The sequence below is a fragment of the Natator depressus genome, chromosome 5 (genome assembly GCF_965152275.1).
Source record: "Natator depressus isolate rNatDep1 chromosome 5, rNatDep2.hap1, whole genome shotgun sequence".
In the NCBI taxonomy this organism is placed as follows: Eukaryota; Metazoa; Chordata; order Testudines; family Cheloniidae; genus Natator; species Natator depressus.
In genome coordinates, this window is record NC_134238.1 from 13,410,567 (window position 1) to 13,428,516 (window position 17,950).

The 17,950-nt window shown below is 39.6% G+C and overlaps 1 protein-coding gene across 2 annotated transcripts in view; it reads left to right on the forward strand.

Annotated features, from left to right (window-relative positions):
- KATNAL2 (katanin catalytic subunit A1 like 2) overlaps positions 1-17,950 on the forward strand; it is a 60,103-nt gene that overhangs the window by 23,897 nt on the left and 18,256 nt on the right. For both annotated transcript variants that reach the window (XM_074952324.1, XM_074952325.1), the window contains exons 6-13: positions 1,846-1,944; positions 2,511-2,609; positions 3,563-3,640; positions 4,814-4,912; positions 5,466-5,529; positions 6,701-6,819; positions 13,295-13,386; positions 15,181-15,291. In XM_074952324.1, coding sequence (XP_074808425.1) covers positions 1,846-1,944; positions 2,511-2,609; positions 3,563-3,640; positions 4,814-4,912; positions 5,466-5,529; positions 6,701-6,819; positions 13,295-13,386; positions 15,181-15,291 — 761 coding nt within the window. The remainder of the gene's footprint in view (positions 1-1,845; positions 1,945-2,510; positions 2,610-3,562; positions 3,641-4,813; positions 4,913-5,465; positions 5,530-6,700; positions 6,820-13,294; positions 13,387-15,180; positions 15,292-17,950) is intronic.

Consider the following 17,950-nt stretch of genomic DNA (forward strand, 5'->3'; position numbering starts at 1 on the left):
TACTAAGGGGGAATAGGATAGAGGTCATTAAAATCATGACTGGTGTGGTGAAAGTAAATAAAGAAATGTTAGGCTTAGTCTGCGGTACAGGGGGAGATCGATCTATGTTAAGCAACTTCAGCTACATGAATAACGTAGCTGAAGTCGACATACTTAGATCTACTTACCGCAGGGTTCACACAACACTATGTCCATGGGAGACGCTCTCTCATCAACTCCCCTGGCGCTTCTCGTTCAGGTGGAGCACAGGAGTCGACGGCAGAGCAATCTGCTGTCGATTTAGCAGGTCTTCACTAGACCCGCTAAATCGACCACCAATGCATCGATCACCGCGCATTGATCCCTCGGTAAGTGTAGACAGGCCCTTATTTACTCCTTCTCATAACACAAAAACTAGGGGTCACCAAATGAAATGAATAGGCAGCAGGTTTAAAACAAACAAAAGGAAGTATCTTTTCACACAATGGACAGTCAACCTGTGGAACTCGCCAGAGAATGTTGTGAAGGCCAAGACTATAACAGGTTTCAAAAAAGAACTAGACAAATTCATGGAGGATAGATCCATCAATGGCTATTATCCAGGATGGGCAGGGATGGTGTCCCTAGCCTCTGTTTGCCAGAAGTTGGGAATGGGTGACAGGAGATGGATCACTTGATGATTACCTGTTCTGTTCATTCCCTCTGGGGCACCTGGCATTGGCCACTGTCGGAAGACAGGATACTGGGCTAGATGGACCTTTGATCTGACCCAGTATGGCCGTTCTTATGATATAGTCAATAAGAGGCTGAGAAAACATTTAGAGGTTTGTGAGTAAAGAGCTTTACTACTTATGTAACTATAACAACACAGGAGTCCAGTGGGAGATGCTATCTGTGTAAGATGGTAGTGGGGAAAAAGGCACAGGTTGGAAATGGAGGAAAAGAACATCTCACATGGGACCTAATCCATCAGCAAACGAAGTTGACAGGTATCTTTCCATTAATTTCTGTGGGCTTAAGGATTAGTCCCATAGTGCTAGAGATGAGGAAGATTACAGACCGTAGAAGGTCAAATAAGATGTCCAGTCTCAGTCATAAACACATTCACACAACTCAGTCTAACACGTTTGAGTTTGTAAATGTAATTTGTCACTGTGGTCTTTTGCTCTTTGGGGTCAATTCTGGCAGGGCTGCTGAACATGATGCTTTGCAATTAACTATGTGTTAAGGTGAAGTAAGCCGAGGTGAGCTAGCCTAGCATGATTCTTGAGGCATTGAGTAGGTGCCGGAGATTGTTTTCTTAAAATCCTTGGACACGTTTCTGTGTTAGGGGCTGGATCTCATGCCTGACCCTGCTGTCACTTTTTTGTAAGTGCAGCAATTTAGTACACAGCAGCAGCCACTAGTCATGGATAGATGTTGAAGTAACTTAAAATCCTAAAATGGCCCATCATTTGCATTTAAACAGATGCATTGCTCATTCTCTACCTCCTCTTCCAGTCATATCTGTTATCCCTTCTGTACCCTAGTGCTCCATTCATGGTGCTCATAGAGGTTTCTCCTCATTACTGAGCACTATGCCGATTTCTCTATACTATATAGAAAACTGTCTGCAGAGGAAACAAATGAATGTTGAGTGCTAGAGTTGTGGCTCTGAATTGCTTTCAGCAGCTAGCCAGATTGAGACCTAAAGGCGCACATAATAATGTTACATACTAACATCAGGCATTATTGGTATGAGTTCAGTGGAATATAAAAGTTCAGCTGAAAAATCTTACCATCTGGGCATGTGTGAAGAACTACAGTGAAGTCTAACACTCATCTGGTTGGAAAGAATTGTTTTTTCTAAAACTGATTTTTCTTTAGGAGAATGACAATACAGTTACTCGGGAGCGAGCTGATTTTGGTTTAAATGTGTCCGCAATCAACAGAGGTGGTGGAGGAGAAAGCACTCACCCAAGAAGGGTCAGTAGAAACTTTCTATGCACAAAACACGTCTACATTATGGGAATGTATATGAAGAAAAGCAGAGAAGTTGTACACGAAGGTTTGATATGACTCTTCTGTACGTTTACATAAAATACTTCTTCTGTGTGGCTGTCTGAGGGCTCCTAAGTATCTGCTGGTGGACTTTTATCCTTAGCCCATTATTTGGCATAGTTAGTGTACTCTGCATAGAACTAAGGAACAATGTAGAAATAGGATAGAAAAGTCCAACTCCTAATGGTAAAAACAGAAACTGAATGTATAATTTTTTTTCTGCTGCTTGAAAGTGGTAGACAGATGGTTTTGTAGTTAAAGCACAACACTGAGAGTTAAGACACCTGGGTTCTTCCCCCACTGCTTCCATTGACTTCTTGGGCAGAATTTGGCCTGTTGCCTTTTGTCATTGGAGAGCTGTCATCCTGTTAAGCTTGCTTTGTACTCTGTAATTCATGAAGTTTTAAATGTAGACTCAGATACTTTAGATCTATCTAATGTAGACTCAGATAAAGCCTATTACATCACTCTTTTTTTTTCCCCCCCTTCAGGGCCAAATAATTGACTTCCGTGGGATGATCCAAGATGCTATCAAAGGAGCATCAAATGAAATAGCCTCAAACAGCCTTAACTGTGATCCAGATCCTTCAGTAAGGAATTATTATTTCCATCTAACAAAATTAACTTTAGAAGTAACTATGCACTGAACTATGCAACGGGGAACAGTAAAATAAAATACCATAATTGACATGGTCCCAATGGTTTGAACTTCTGGAGTTGCTTATGTCCTTGCTGAAAAAGCAATGAATGGACACTAACACTACTCTAATCTGTTGACATTTATGTACTCCCCGAACAGGGATGTTTCTGGCAAATACAAATCACATTTTATAATTCACAAATGTAGCACAATTTTCAGAGCTCCACAAAACAGATCTGGGTGAAATCCTTGCCCCTGACTTCAGTAGGGACAGACTATTTCCCTGTGTGTTCAAGTTTCAGCCAGCAGTTTCTTCTGTCTCCAAATTTATGTCAAGATACTGAAGTCACTGTATTTTAGCCTTTCCCCAGGACGCTAAAATCTTTGGGGTAGAGGTTTTCGGTCAAGGCTACCGCTGCCTACTACAAGCCAAAGCAACCAGCAAAATCACCCCTTCTCACCCAGTGCTAAACTGTATGGGGCTGCCTGTTATACTTGAAAGGAACATCATCCTTTAAAACAGCACATGAGAAGGTGTGATAACAGTCGCTTATATTCCTGAAGGGCCTTAATCCCTGCGGGTCAGGTTCTGCCATCCTTATGCTGAGATAAATAGAACTATTTGAGGAGTAAGGAAGCTACTTGCTGTGAGTAAGGTTGGCAGAATCCAGCCCTGAGTCATAAGTTCACCCATTAGGACTTAGGGAGATCTCCTATAATGGCTTACCCTTATAGTGAAGAGCTATGGGGGCATCTCAAATATGTCTTATTTCAATGTAATTGTTGTTATTCGTACCTTTACCATTTTACCTGAATGTGTTACTGTTTTGAAACTGCTTTATAATTTGTATTAAAAATTTACTGAAATAAATTGTTGACACCCACTTACTGCTGTCTTTTTAGGAACGATTGTTGAAACCTCTGAGTGCTTTTATTGGCATGAGTGGTGAGATGAGAGAACTTGCAACGGTTGTAAGCAGAGTAAGATTGGATCTTCATTTCAGTCATTTAGAGAGTATGGTTACTGTAGGTGTCTGAGAATGCTGTTGGTTTCTTTTTGTTGGTAAGGATAATGCTAATTCTTGAAGGTACCAGGCCAGTTTTTTTTTCCTGGTGTATCTCCATTAAAATGACATCAATGATAAATTAGACCCAATGTGTTTTCCCTTTCTTGCATATAATGACATTAGAAAAGATATTTTTTCCTGGCCTAGAACACACACAAATAATTTAGAACGCTCTTCCTTATGGGGCTAGGGGATATACTGACTACTCCATGCTATTGGAGTTGTACTGACAAGACCAGCATTGCGTTTCCCTATGTCCTTACTTTCGAAACTGTACACTAGTCAGCTGTTAGGAAAACCTTTTAATATATTACCAAGATGGCTGAAGAAGTCAGTGACATGGATTAAGACCCTGATTCAGCAATGTGGTCCCAATTAAATCCCCAACAAATTATATTAAGGATGTGATTTTTCTTTCTATGCAAAAATTCATCTGTGGAACGTACTGCCACAAAATATTATTGAGGCCAAGATCTTAGTAGGATTTAAATGGATTAGATAATTTGACAAACTGAATGAAATTATCTGAATGAATTCTTCAGGGCATAGACTAATTATTATATAGAATGTTCTCCCCGGGTAGATTATTCCACAATTATCCATTAAGGAGTATATTGCACCTTGCTGTGAATTATCTGATATCAGTCACTGTTGAGGAGATGGATCATTGGTCTGATCCACTATGGCCATTACTGTGCTCCCCTTAAAGCCAATGTCTAACCTCCATTGGCTTCAATGAGAGCCAGCCATAAATAGTGGTTTTTCTGGGAATTATTATTGTGTGTGTCCAGTGCTTCCCTTTTGTGAGCTAACAGTTACGAGCCTATACTGTAAATTAAACAGTTTGCATCACTTTGCTGTAGCCCACGAAAGCTTATGCTCTTATAAATTTGTTAGTCTCTAAGGTGCCGCAAGTACTCCTGTTCTTTTTGTGGATACAGACTAACACAGCTGCTACTCTGAAACCTATATCACTATTACTTCACATCCTGGAATAAGTAGGCTGTTTTGCTACTTGAGAGTTTATTATATTTGTACACGAAAACTTTTTTTTTTTTTTCTAAAAAAGATCAACTGTGCATTACAGGACATTTATCTTCATAATCCAAACATAAAGTGGGATGACATTATTGGACTTGACGCAGCCAAGCGGTTAGTCAAGGAAGCAGTGGTGTATCCTATAAGGGTAAGGCTCTAAATAGCTTTGAGAAAACCAATATTGGACACCATTTCTATACATTATCATGGTCAGAATATCATCAGCTAGTTAAAATTTTTCTTGTAGAGTGCTGACCCATCGTTCTGACTGTATCTGTCCTTTTCTGAACGTAGTTCCTAGTCAGCAAATGGAATTTAAGTTGACAATGCCATGTAACTTTTCATAAACAAATGCTCCGCAGTATGCTGGATAGAAAAAGCCCACTCTGTTAGTGCTTAGTGTGGGAATTTTGCCTAAAGAAAAGCTGCCAGACACATCATGCTATAGGAAAATGAATTACTGAAAAGAATAGCAACCTATATCCATTTATACAAAATAAAAACATGAAAAATACATTTAAAATAGATTTCATGTGGTTAAATGTAGCATTTTGTATGGTAAAATCTATTATGTAATTCTTTTATTTTTCCTCTCTTCTAGTTTGCTAGATTTCCTCCATGTACAAGATTGTTGCAAAAAACCAGCATTTTGACTCAGATTTTATATTTTTAATCCATGAATTGCTCTTTTGTTTCTACAGTATCCACAGCTGTTTACCGGGATTCTCTCCCCTTGGAAAGGATTATTATTATATGGACCTCCAGGTAGGTACAAGTTTATACTATAAATATAGGTGTAGCTATATATATTGCTATTTTTGTTCATATCCAAACAGATTAATTAAAAATGCATTTTAAGAGCTTCATGCTGATTTGCTCCAATATACGAATCTAACAAATTTACTTGGTGTCATGGAGATTAGCCCTTCAGTCTACAGTACCTCTTGCCACATCCAGAGTTCCCACAACTCTAGGATATTTCTACACCTAAATCTTCCCTCCAACCAACATTCTTGGCTCCAAGTGTAATCAGAGCAGTCATGTGCTTCGGAGGGCATGTCAATTCCATATTGTTGCTCCATTTGCCATAGTTGCCAGTAGTACAAATTTGGCTGGGACTGACCTTCGAAGAGATATACATTTGGCTTGGACTATCCCTTCCTGGAAAAATGTATCAGCTCCCCCTCTTCTTCATTTAGGAGTTAATTTTGAAAATGGTGTTGGTCTCCTAGCAAAGATGGAGGCTGTCCCACACACTAACACTTCTGCAGTCTCTCCAAATGCTCTCACTGTCTAGACTGCTCTCCACACTATCTCTGTCACCCTCCAAGGCACCACTGGAAAGTTGCCTAGACACTGATGGCTGGTCTACACTGAAAACTTTCATCAGCATGCAAAATCCACAGCCCTGAGAGAGACCGTTATGCTGACCTGACCCCTGGTATAGATAGCTAGGTCTATGGAAAAATTCTTTCTAGAGCTATCGTCTCTCAGGGAGATTAATTAACTACAGTGACAGGAGAACTCCTCCCATTGCTGTAGCAAGTGTCTACACTAGTGTTTTTAGTGTAGACATAACATGATAGCATCTGGGGAGTCTGTAGAACTATTAGTGTGTTAGACAAGCTGCTACCTGCCCCCAGTGAAATAACATTGGGTCCGGTCTTGTATGTTCTTTTATTTATTTGCCTCAATACAGCCCATTGAGGTGCTCTGATCATTTCAATATAGTACCTCAGAAACGGTTTGAATGTATTTGTCAGTGGTGCTGTGACTTGAAGTCCTGTATTACCTGCTTTTCTCCAAATAGTTCTAATTGCATTTCCACTCGTCCTGTCAGTGTTCATTTTCTGACTAGTAAGATGATGAAGGGAGTTATTCCTATATTTACATTTTATTTACTCAGAGTGAATTTCCTCATCCCTGTTGCTGATAGGTACTGGAAAGACTCTGCTTGCTAAGGCCGTTGCCACTGAATGCAATACAACTTTCTTCAACATTTCAGCGTCCACTATTGTCAGCAAATGGAGGGGTGATTCAGAAAAACTTGTCCGGGTGAGAATTGTTATCTTCATTTACATTGTACTCTAATAGCTGTCATGTGACTAACTGGAGAACAGGTGTTTTTTAGTGGATTGAGCACTGAACTGGGAACCAGGAAATGCTGAGTGGTTCCTCTGATATTGATACCCTCTGAAATCTTGGGCAAGTGATTTCATTCTGTGCTCCAATTTCCCCTTCTGTCAAATGGAAATAATATTACTTTTATGAAGTTATTGTATTGGCTGGATTTGTGGGTGCATTTCAGCTCTGTAATGTAATGTGAATCAGATATCCCCTACCACTCAAAGATTTTTGACATATTGGATCCCAGGCAGGCATACTAAATTTTGAGATCTACTGACAGTAAGTCCTCAATGCACCCCACCTCTACAACGTTTGGGTTTCAATTCCTTTCTGATTGCGATCAGATGAGGAGCTCCCTCTGGGAATGGCAGCTGTCGTGGTCTCTTCCAGACTCTGCCACTGTGACCCAAAGACCTCTTGATGCCAGCTGGCATAGGGCACAGAGGTACCCTGGGTTCATCAAAAGGGGTCATGTAAGGTATGTACTGAAAGCCTGTGTCACACTGGTCATCATACTCACGGTGAGTTGTATGTAAAGAAAATATGTGAGGAGTTGTGTATATGCTGAAAAATATGTTCTCTAGACCTTATAGTTAAAGGCAGGTCATTCTAAGGCAGTGGTTCTCAGTCAGGGCTACGTGTACCCTTGGGGGTACACAGAGGTCTTCCGGGGGAACATCAACTCATCTAGATATTTGCCTAATTTTACAACAGGCTACATAAAAAGTAGGGCTGTCAAACAATTAAAAAAATTAATTACAATTAATTGCGCAATGAAAAAAATTTAATCACGATTTGTCGCTCTGTTAAATAATAATAGAATACCATTTATTTAAATATTTTTGGATGTTTTCTACATTTTCAAGTGTATTGATTTCAGTGTACAAAGTGTACAGTGCTCATTTTATATTTATTTTTTATTACAAATATTTGCACTGTAAAAAAGAAATAGTATTTTTCCATAAACCTAATACAAGTACTGTAGTGCAATCTCTTTATCATAGAAGTTGAACTTACAAATGTAGAATTATGTGCAAAAAATAACTGCACTCATAAATAAAACAATGTAAAACTTTACAGCCTACAAGTCCACTCAGTCCTACTTCTTGTTCAGCCAATCTCTCAAACAAACAAGGGAGAACAGGTGTTCGCATAGCACTGTTGTAGCTAGCGTTGCAAGATATTTACGTGCCAGGTGCGGTAAAGATTCATATGTGCCTTCATGCTTCACCCACCATTCCAAAATACATGCTTCCATGCCGATGATGGGTTCTGCTGGACAACGATCCAAAGCAGTGCAGACTGACGCACGTTCATTTTCATCATCTGAGTCAGATTTCACCAACAAAAGGTTGATTTTCTTTTCTGGTGATTCAGGTTCTGTAGTTTCTGCATTGGAGTGGTGCTCTTTTAAGACTTCTGAAAACATGCTCCACACCTTGTCCCGCTCAGATTTTGGAAGACACTTCATATTCTTAAACCTGGGGTCGAGTGCTATACTATCTTTAGAAATATCACATTGGTACCTTCTTTGCATTTTGTCAAATCTACTTTGAAAGTGTTCTTAAAACAAACAACATGTGCTGGGTCATCATCCGCCATTGCCATAACACGAAATGTATGGCAGAATGCAGTTAAAACAGAGCAGGAGACATACAATTCTCCCGCAAGGAGTTCAACCACAAATTTAATTAATACATTATTTTTTTAACGAGCGTCATTGGTATAGAAGCATGTCCTCTGGAACGGTGTCCAAAGCATGAAGGCACATATGAATGTTTAGCATATCTGGCACGTAAATACCTTGTAGTGCCAGCTACAACAGTGCCATGTGAACACCTGTTCTCATTTTCAGGTGACATTGTTGTGACGTGTCATTCCATGTTCTTTATGAAAATATGCTTATGATATGAATATGACATAAATGAGATATACTTCATGCAAATGGATCATGTGAGATATCATTGGAAAGGTTATGATTTACTGAATGCGATTATCCTATTTACTGTTATTTACTCCTTCTCATAATACAAGAACAAGGGGCCACCAAATGAAATTAATAAGTAGCAGGTTTAAAATAAACACAAAGTACTTTTTCACGCAATGCACTATCAACCTCTGGAACTCCTTGCCAGAGGGTGTTGTAAAGGCCAATACTATAACAGGGTTCAAAAGGGAGTAGATAGATTCATGGAAAATAGGTCCATCAATGGCGATTAGCCAGGATGGGCAGGAATGGTGTCTCTAGCCTCTGTTTGCCAGAAGTTGGGATTGGGTGACAGGGCATGGATCACTTGATGATAACCTGTCTGTTCATTCCCTTTGGGGTACCTGCTATTGGCCACTGTCGGAGGACAGGATACTGGGCGTGATGGACCTTTGGTCTGACCCAATATGGCCGTTCTTATGTTCTTCTTTGTATGTGTGTATGTATAACTTCTGTATCTGAAATTCGGAATATTATCTATGTATCTGTGTTCAGCTATGCTACTTTGGGTGACGCCCACTGCTAACACTTCAGGTACCACAGTGGAAAAGCCAGACAGGGTGGATGGCCCATCAACAATGACAATGGACTGTAAAAGAGCTTAGTCTTCCTGTGAACATGTGGGTTAGCCTGTGAAAAATGGCTACAAGGGCCCTACAGAGGCATGTAACCATGTCACCTGAGACTGGAACCCATCTTGAATTCTTTTCCACAAGAAGCTAAGGGGGGTCAAACTAGGAAACACAGGACTCCTGCTTTATGCAAATCCTATTAAAGGGTGGGGAATGGGGCAATCCAGGTCATCAGTTCTCCCCTGCTATTCCACCCAAGATGACTGCTGGAAACATCTAAGCCTGAACTGGGGGAAAAGAACTGAACCCAGGCTGGAAGGGCGTCTGGCCTGTGAAGATTATTAGAACCACATTTAGGTGAGAACTTGCATGTAACCCGTTTCTTCAGTGTATTGAGCTTAGTTTGCATGCTCTTTTTATTTTCTTAGTAATCTGCCTTGTTCTGTCTGCTACCTCCTTAACTACTTAAAATACACCTGTTATAGTTAATAAATTTATTTCTGGTTTACAATATAACCCAGTTTATGTGATTTCTAACTGGGGGGTGGGGGCGAGAAGTTGTGTACACCCTCCTCCACATTGAGGGAAGAAGCAAATTTCATAATATATCTTTGGGTCTGCACTCCAAAGGAGGTGGACGTCTGAGTGCTGGAGCAAGTCCCTTAAACTGAATCTTCCCGGAGCTGATCTGCAGCTGGGTGTGGCCCTGCCTGTGTGTGTGTTAGAGGAGGTTTTAAGAACCTGGCTCAGCAAGACAGGTTAAAGGGGGTCCATGCTGGAAGAACAGGTAGACTCAGTGGTATCTCAGCACATCAGGTGACTTCCCAAGGGGTCCAACCCATCACAGTAAATAAGAAGCAGGCAGCATTATCTCCTGTAAATGTAAACAAATTTGTTTGTCTTAGTGATTGGCTGAACAAGAAGTAGGACTGAGTGGACTTGTAGGCACTAAAGTTTTTAACATTGTTTTGTTTTTGAGTGCAGTTATGTAACAAAAAAAATCTACATTTGTAAGTTGCACTTTCACGAAAGAGACTGCACTATAGTACTTGTATGAGGTAAATTGAAAAATACTATTTCTTTTGTAAAAGCAGCAAAGAGTCCTGTGGCACCTTTATCGACTAACAGAGGTATTGGAGCATAAGTTTTCATATGTGAATACCCACTTCTACAGATCCAGACTAACACAGCTACCTCTCTGATACTATTTCTTTTGTTTATCATTTTTACATTGCTAATATTTGTAATAAAAATAATATAAAGTGAGCACTGTGCACTTTGTATTATGTGTTGTAAATTGAAATCAAATATTTGAAAATGTAGAAAAACATACTAAATATTTAATAAATTTCAATTGGTATTCTATTGTTTAACAGCGCAATTAAAACTGCGATTAATTGTGTTTAAGTTTTTGGAGTTAATCACGTGAGTTAACTGTGATTAATCGACAGCCCTAATAAAAAGCACTAGCGAAGTCAGTACAAACTAAAATTTAATAGAAAGTGATTTATTTATATTGCTCTCTATACTATATAATGAAATGTAGGTACAATATTTATATTCCAAGTTGATGTATTTTATAATTGAGAAAGTAAGCAATTTTTCAGTAATAGTGTGCTGTGACACTTTTGTATTTTTATATCTGATTTTGTAAGCTTTTAAGTAAGGTGAAACTTGGGGTACACAAGACAAATCAGACTCTTGAAAAGGGTACAGTAGTCTGGAAAAGTTGAGAGCCACTGCTCTAAGGTAGCATGCCTTGAGAAAAACTTCTGACAGGAGGTGAGACACACTTATCTCCCTGGTGGACCACGGCTTATTGTGTATCTTAAAATAGAAGTCTATTAGCATATTGAGTCAAATGCTAACAAAGAGCTTGTGGAGGCTTCAGAAGGAAACTAACAGGAAGAGGTAAACCACAGGAATGGGGGACAACCTGTTTTCATAGAATATCAGGGTTGGGAGGGACCTCGGGGTCATCTAGTCCAATCCCCTGCTCAAAGCAGGACCAATCCCCAACTTAAATCATCCCAGCCAGGGCTTTGTCAAGCTTGACCTTGAAAATCTCTAAGGAAGGCGATTCCACCACCTCTCTAGGTAACCCATTCCAGTGCTTCACCACCCTCCTAGTGAAAGTTTTTCCTAATATCCAACCTAAACCTCCCCCATTGCAACTTGAGACCATTATTCCTTGTTCTGTCATCTGAGAACAGTCTAGATCCCTCCCCTTTGGAACCCCAGGTCTGGTATGGTCTATCTGGGGGTGCAGAGAGGTGCCTTAGCACGCTTCAGACTGTGAAGACAATCTGCCAGCAGTCTTGATCTTATGAAAGGGGATCTCAGCCTTCCTGTCTGATAATGCTAGGAAAAGGACTGGGGTAAGTTATTCTATAGGAGACTGAGGAATGTCTTGTGAGTTTAGTTTATGCTCTAGAAGAATGTTATGATTTTGTCAGCCTCTGTTTGCCAGAAGGTGGGAACGGGCAACAGGGGATGGATCACTTGATGATTACCTGTTCTGTTCATTCCCTCTGAAGCACCTGCATTGTCCACTGTCGGAAGACGGGATACTGGCTAGATGGACCATTGGTCTGACCCAGTGTGACCGTTCTTATGTTTTATATGTAACCATTTGTTTCCAATATTCTCACTCTATCACTTGAATCTCTGTTCTTTGATGATAAACTTATTCTTGTTTTCACTATAAATATATATATAAATACTGTATGTTAAACAGAGTGGTGATCCTTCGAGGCATCTAATAAGCTGGTGTGCTGTTTCTTTGGGAATAGAGAATCTCAGACTTTAGTGACTGTTCAGTAGATCAGGGACTGGTGACTCCAGAGGGATGCTCGGAGGACTGGGGGCAGTTTGTGTGTGCCTTTCGCTAACCTGCATGTGGAGAGGGAGGCCTGAAAGGTAGTGCTCATGTTTCCAGAGGATGATGGAGTCGTGCTGATCCATAGCAGGCACAGGCAAAACTTCCTCATGCTAAGGGCATGTCGTAGCTAGGTGCCTTACAACCCTGGGTACCCCTGGGAAGTATCACAGCCATCACTACAGTTGCTTGTGGCACTTTAATTTAGGCTAAAGATTGTAGGGACTTTTATTTGCCAGTAGCCCTAACACAGTCATGGGGTAACAAAAACAGGAAATGCAGAGGCAGATTAATTACAGCAATTTAGAATTCCGACAAGAAATTGAGCATTAGGGACAGGCACATATTTTTCTTCTTTTATTGTTGCTCCATTTGTTTTTTTCTCAAATTCTTATTTTTAAAAAAAATCACAAAAATTCCAGTGAAAGAAACCAACAACATTCTGTTGATTAGAATAATGTTCTCTTAATCAGAATAAATTCTTTTATTTTTCCTGAGGAGAATATTGGTTTTTTTCGTCTCTGGAATTTTTTTTTATTTGTTTTTTTAAAATAAGGATTTGAGGGGGGAAAAACAAATGGAGCAGCAATAGAAGAAGAAAAATATTTAATTTCTGGTAACAATTTAGGATTTCCCCAGAATCCTTCGATGGAATCCTTTTCTTATATCCCATTATTCTCCCTCTAAATCCTAGCCAAGTACACGGAAAGATTTAAATGTAAAGACAGGATTGTGTGTGTGTGTGTGTGTTCTTGATCTCTCCTTTTATAAACCTTTCAGAATTAAGGAAGGACTCTGGGATCCTCTAACAAGTCGGAACATTTATTCCATTCTTCCCCCAAAAAAGGTTTTTGTGATGTGTGCACTAATTTGTATCATTATTTAGCTTTTGTATCAATGGCCCTTATCACCTTTTTGCTTGCCGCAGTTGTTAATTCTGTTTTGTGGATTCTTTTCTTTGAACAGGTGTTATTCGAACTTGCCCGATATCATGCTCCCTCCACAATTTTCTTGGACGAGCTGGAGTCGGTAATGAGTCAGAGAGGCAATCATCCTGGGTAATTGACAATTTAGCTGGCGATAGCTTCAAAATAGTTCTTTTAAAAATCAACACTTACTAGTGCATTGAGCCTGTTACCATTAGTTCAAATAAGGCCTGCACCTACTCTGTGAACTTCAATAGAAGCATGATTGGGCCCATAGAAAGACCTATAATTTAGATCCTATTGACAGAATAACTATTTTGAGTTGTATTTTAACTGTAATCATTTTGTTTTAGATTTAATTTTTTAAAAATAATTTTCTTTAAGCCCATTTTTAACCTGCAAGGCTCATGCCTGAATAATTCCAACAATAATCCACTATAAATCCATAGATATCGGAATAAGGGATGGTACAGAAGAACACATGATGAGCAGAGTGGGATTAACTGGGATATGTTGGCCCAGGAAGAATATGAGTGGGCTAGGGGTACAAGAATACAGTTATGAGTGTCTTTTAAAATAAGAAGCTTGGACTGGAGGAAACAGTGACAGGATTCACAGAGGAGAATGAGATGACCTTTGACTGCAACCTTTTGGATGGACTAGTTGGGGGTGAGAGACAGTAAGGACAGAGAGGAGGCAGTTGCATCACTGTGTAAAGAAGTTACTAAGGCATGGACGGGGTTTGTAGCAGCAAGAATGAAGCAACATTAATACTGCCATCCGTGACAATACACACAGTTAAAATTTGAGAAAACTGATGGGATTGGGGGCAAAAACGATTTATAGATGTTGTTTTTATTACAGCATATGCATAGGGTGCCCTTTACAGAGGTTTCTAGATGCTTTGCATACCATGTCCAGGTGTTTATATGTGCTCATAAAGAATGTATACAGTACACTGTAGTATAAAGATGCAACTCGTAAAATCACTGCCAATTAGTGGCTATAAAGTATAGGCCAGCTTTTGCACTCATACTTTTTTATAACTCTCCCTGACTCCAGTGAGTGATAGATCGAAGTGGGATACATATCCAATAATGAGGTTATTTTATTAAATATTGATACAGCACAATATGTCAAGATGACACTTTACAGAAATAAGACCTGAACTGCAGAGCATACACGCTAGGCTTTCTTAGGGCTTGATCTTGCAAGGTGCTTAGCACTTTGGATCAGAGGCCTCAATCCAGCAAAGCACTTAAGCACTTGCTAAAATGTTTGACTGTATTGAGGCCAGAGTTCTTAGCACATTGCAGGAACAAGCCCTTAAACCTCATCTTTTCTTAGGTGGGATTCCTAATCCTCTGTCTCAAAGAAAGAAGAATGTTTGGCTTTTACTGTTTCAGTTCTTCATGGTCTGTTTTCTTGGGAGCAAACAAAAAAGACATGAAATGTATTAAATTCAGTAGTAAATGTCTTTCTGTGCCCATTTAAATTCTCTCACAAACTCTTCCGCTTTATACTAGTTGCACTGAATACATCAACAATGTTAGTATGTTAACTGCAACCTTTACCTCTCTATAAGTTCTCCTACATAATGCTAACCCAAGGCTTAGCAACATTTCCCTCTAAATACCAACTCTGGTATTTACTCATTATTTTGTATTAATCTTTATGCAAAGATAAAACAAAATATATGTTTTTCTTTTACTCCATTAATAGTGGATTTACTCCAGGGTAATGCACTGAAATGAGTACTTTTAAGTAATCATCAGGAAGCCTGACTTAATGCTTGGATGTTAGCTAAGAGTACTTAATCATGCTTTGAACTGGGACAAAACTGTGACTATGGGTCAGCTGCTGTGTCTTAATAAAGGTGATTGCATTAAAGCACTGAGCAAACAACATTTCTCTGAATCTTGATAGCGGTGAACACGAAGGAAGTCGGCGGATGAAAACAGAATTATTGGTGCAGATGGATGGCTTGGCCCGATCAGATGATCTTGTATTTGTTTTAGCAGCTTCCAATCTGCCATGGTAAGAGATCCAGAGAGTACATTTTGAATACATTTGCATGAGCCTCTAAGCACAGATAAAGATTTTATTTAGACTCTTGCAGAAAAAGCCTTGATATTTGGTTAAAGCATTTAAAGATTAATTTGGAGCTTTCACTTTTAAATTCTACAATTCTTGCTATTTGTGCCACATGAGAATAATCCATAATCAAGTGGACATATGCTGGTGTGACCAGCTGCTAATATTTAAAATGGAGTATTTGACTTTATACCCAAGTTATTTACTATGTTTAAGCTAAGAAGGGCTTCAGCATAGAACTGTAAGGTGCTTAAAACATCCAGTGCTTAGAAAGATACTCTATAAATAGGTTGGATTTTATTGATATTAATATGTGACTTTTAAAAGTTGGGGGATAAAACCCTTCAGTTTCTTTAATTTCATTTAGATCTAGAAGAATAAATGGTTTGTTAATGGAAAATACAATATAGCATCATTTAGTGTCTTTCATACAAAATGTATCCTAAAACATCTAGAGTTCAGAAGGAATAGCAGAGGGAGAGAATAAGTGAAATGCTATGGAGCTAGAAGATCCTTTCTTTCAGAAAAACCTGTGATATGAGGGTAGAGGGTAGGAAACTCAGCAAGATGGATTTTTTAAGAAATCATCCATGCAGCTGGGAAAGCCCTTGTGGGGAATAGAGTGGGGTTCAGCAGGGAAGAGATGCATGGCGACAGGAAATAGCTAAGGAGGGTGCTGCTTTCCCCTAGCAGCATGACTTCAGCAGGGGAAATGTGATGCCCTTTGCTAAGTCCTCTGCAGTTGTGCAGTAGCTGCCAATGCAGGAGTGTGTCTCTGTGTTCTTATATTGTGCCCATCACCATAGCATCTATGGTCTAGGAAGCAGCATCAATTCCTAATGGGATACATTCAGGACAAGCTGGGGAACAGTGCCACAGAAAGTGGCTGATTCCTAACTCCATACATCTTCCTGCACCCAGACATCATGATCCCAATTTCTGTGGTGCACCTATATAAGGTCTCTTTTGTAGCTTCCCAGTGAAGACATGGGGAAAATGGAAGCAGAGGTAGTATTTTCCCCAGTCCTGTGCCCCCTAATGCATTTAGCGTGAATTGGGTTGCTTCAGGTCATATAAGCAGAAGAGGACTGATCTGGCCTCAGCCAAAGAGAAAGAGATGATGTATAGTTGAACTGTTCTGATTCTACTCAGCACGTGTACATCCTACCCAGTTCAGTACAATATTTTTCATAGTTGTGAATACCAATATAGTTTTCCTGCAGAATTTAGTTTATCTGTATTGCTTTATATGCCAAGTCTAATGATAGAAGTGGATGCAGGGAGAAAGCTGTTGTAGCCATGCACTAGACCAGTGGTTCTCAAATTGTGGTCTGTGAAGCACTTGCTGGAGGTTTTCAGAGAGCTGGCAGATCACATGGTGTTGGTTTCTCCTTTATTTCCTACTACTAAAATGAATTTAAAAGATGGCAGATATATTGAATACTTCCCTAGCATTACTTTCCCCTTTGAGCAAGTGCTGTAGTTGATATGTGATCATGAATTGAAGGAGAGGTGATCCATGGGGTCATGAATGAAAGGGAAGGGCAAGACCATCTGTATTAAACTATAGCACACAGTACGAAAAAGTTGAGGACCCCTCGGCCAAACAAAAAGCTTCTGTTTCTACTCAACAGATGTTCACAGAAAAGTCTCTGTATTAATCAATGACTCTTCAGTTTTACATAACAGTGGCAGCGCACAAAATCTGACTGACAAGCACATCCATTTCTGTAGCACTTACTTAGCTATGCATTGTGACAACCACATAATGATGCCATCTGAAAGTGGCTCAAGATGAGTGAGGGCTCCACACCCACAAGAACCACATGTTTTGTTGCTGGGTTTTTTATTTTGATTGGTGGTTCTCTGGCTGATTTTCACAAGGACACCCTAGGGGCATTTGTTGGAAGAGCCTCATTCTGTGACTGGAGATCCTTGGTCTATGACTGGTGAGTTGTCATTTATACTGCAGCATACGGTTTGTCTGAACAACTGCGGTCAATGTATCTACAACTGCTTTCATTCAAATGAATGTGAAAAAGCCTTAAATTACAATGCATAATTTAATTCACTTGTACAAATCTGTGTTTTACATCATCTCTATCATGACCCATTTTATAGCCTCTTGGAAAGTTTTCACTAATACTTTATTCCCCACCAGAGTTGGAACTAATTGATCCCTTTGTAGGCACTTTCATCAGAAAGGCCAAGGACACAGTGGCCACAGAGAGTGAACTCCCCTCTTAACCTATAAGTGGTTTCCCCAAGTCAGGATTGAGGCAGGTAGAGTTTTCAAATGCACCTAAATTACTTACGTGCCTGTCCAGTTTTCATAAGTGACGTAGGCACTTAGAAGCTTAAATCTGATTGAAACTCAGTGGGACTTAGGAATTTAAGTCACTTAAGTGCTCTTGAAGATTTTATCCTGCATGTTTTACCTGCTGTGGAATAAATAGACAACTTCAACCTCATAACAGCACCTTCTGTGAGTGTTAAATGATAAAATGAACAAATCAATTAACACAAAGGTCTCTGCATTCTCTTTTCATCCTTATATATAATGGTTGGTGATTCTGTGGTTACTTGCACAATAAAAATCAAA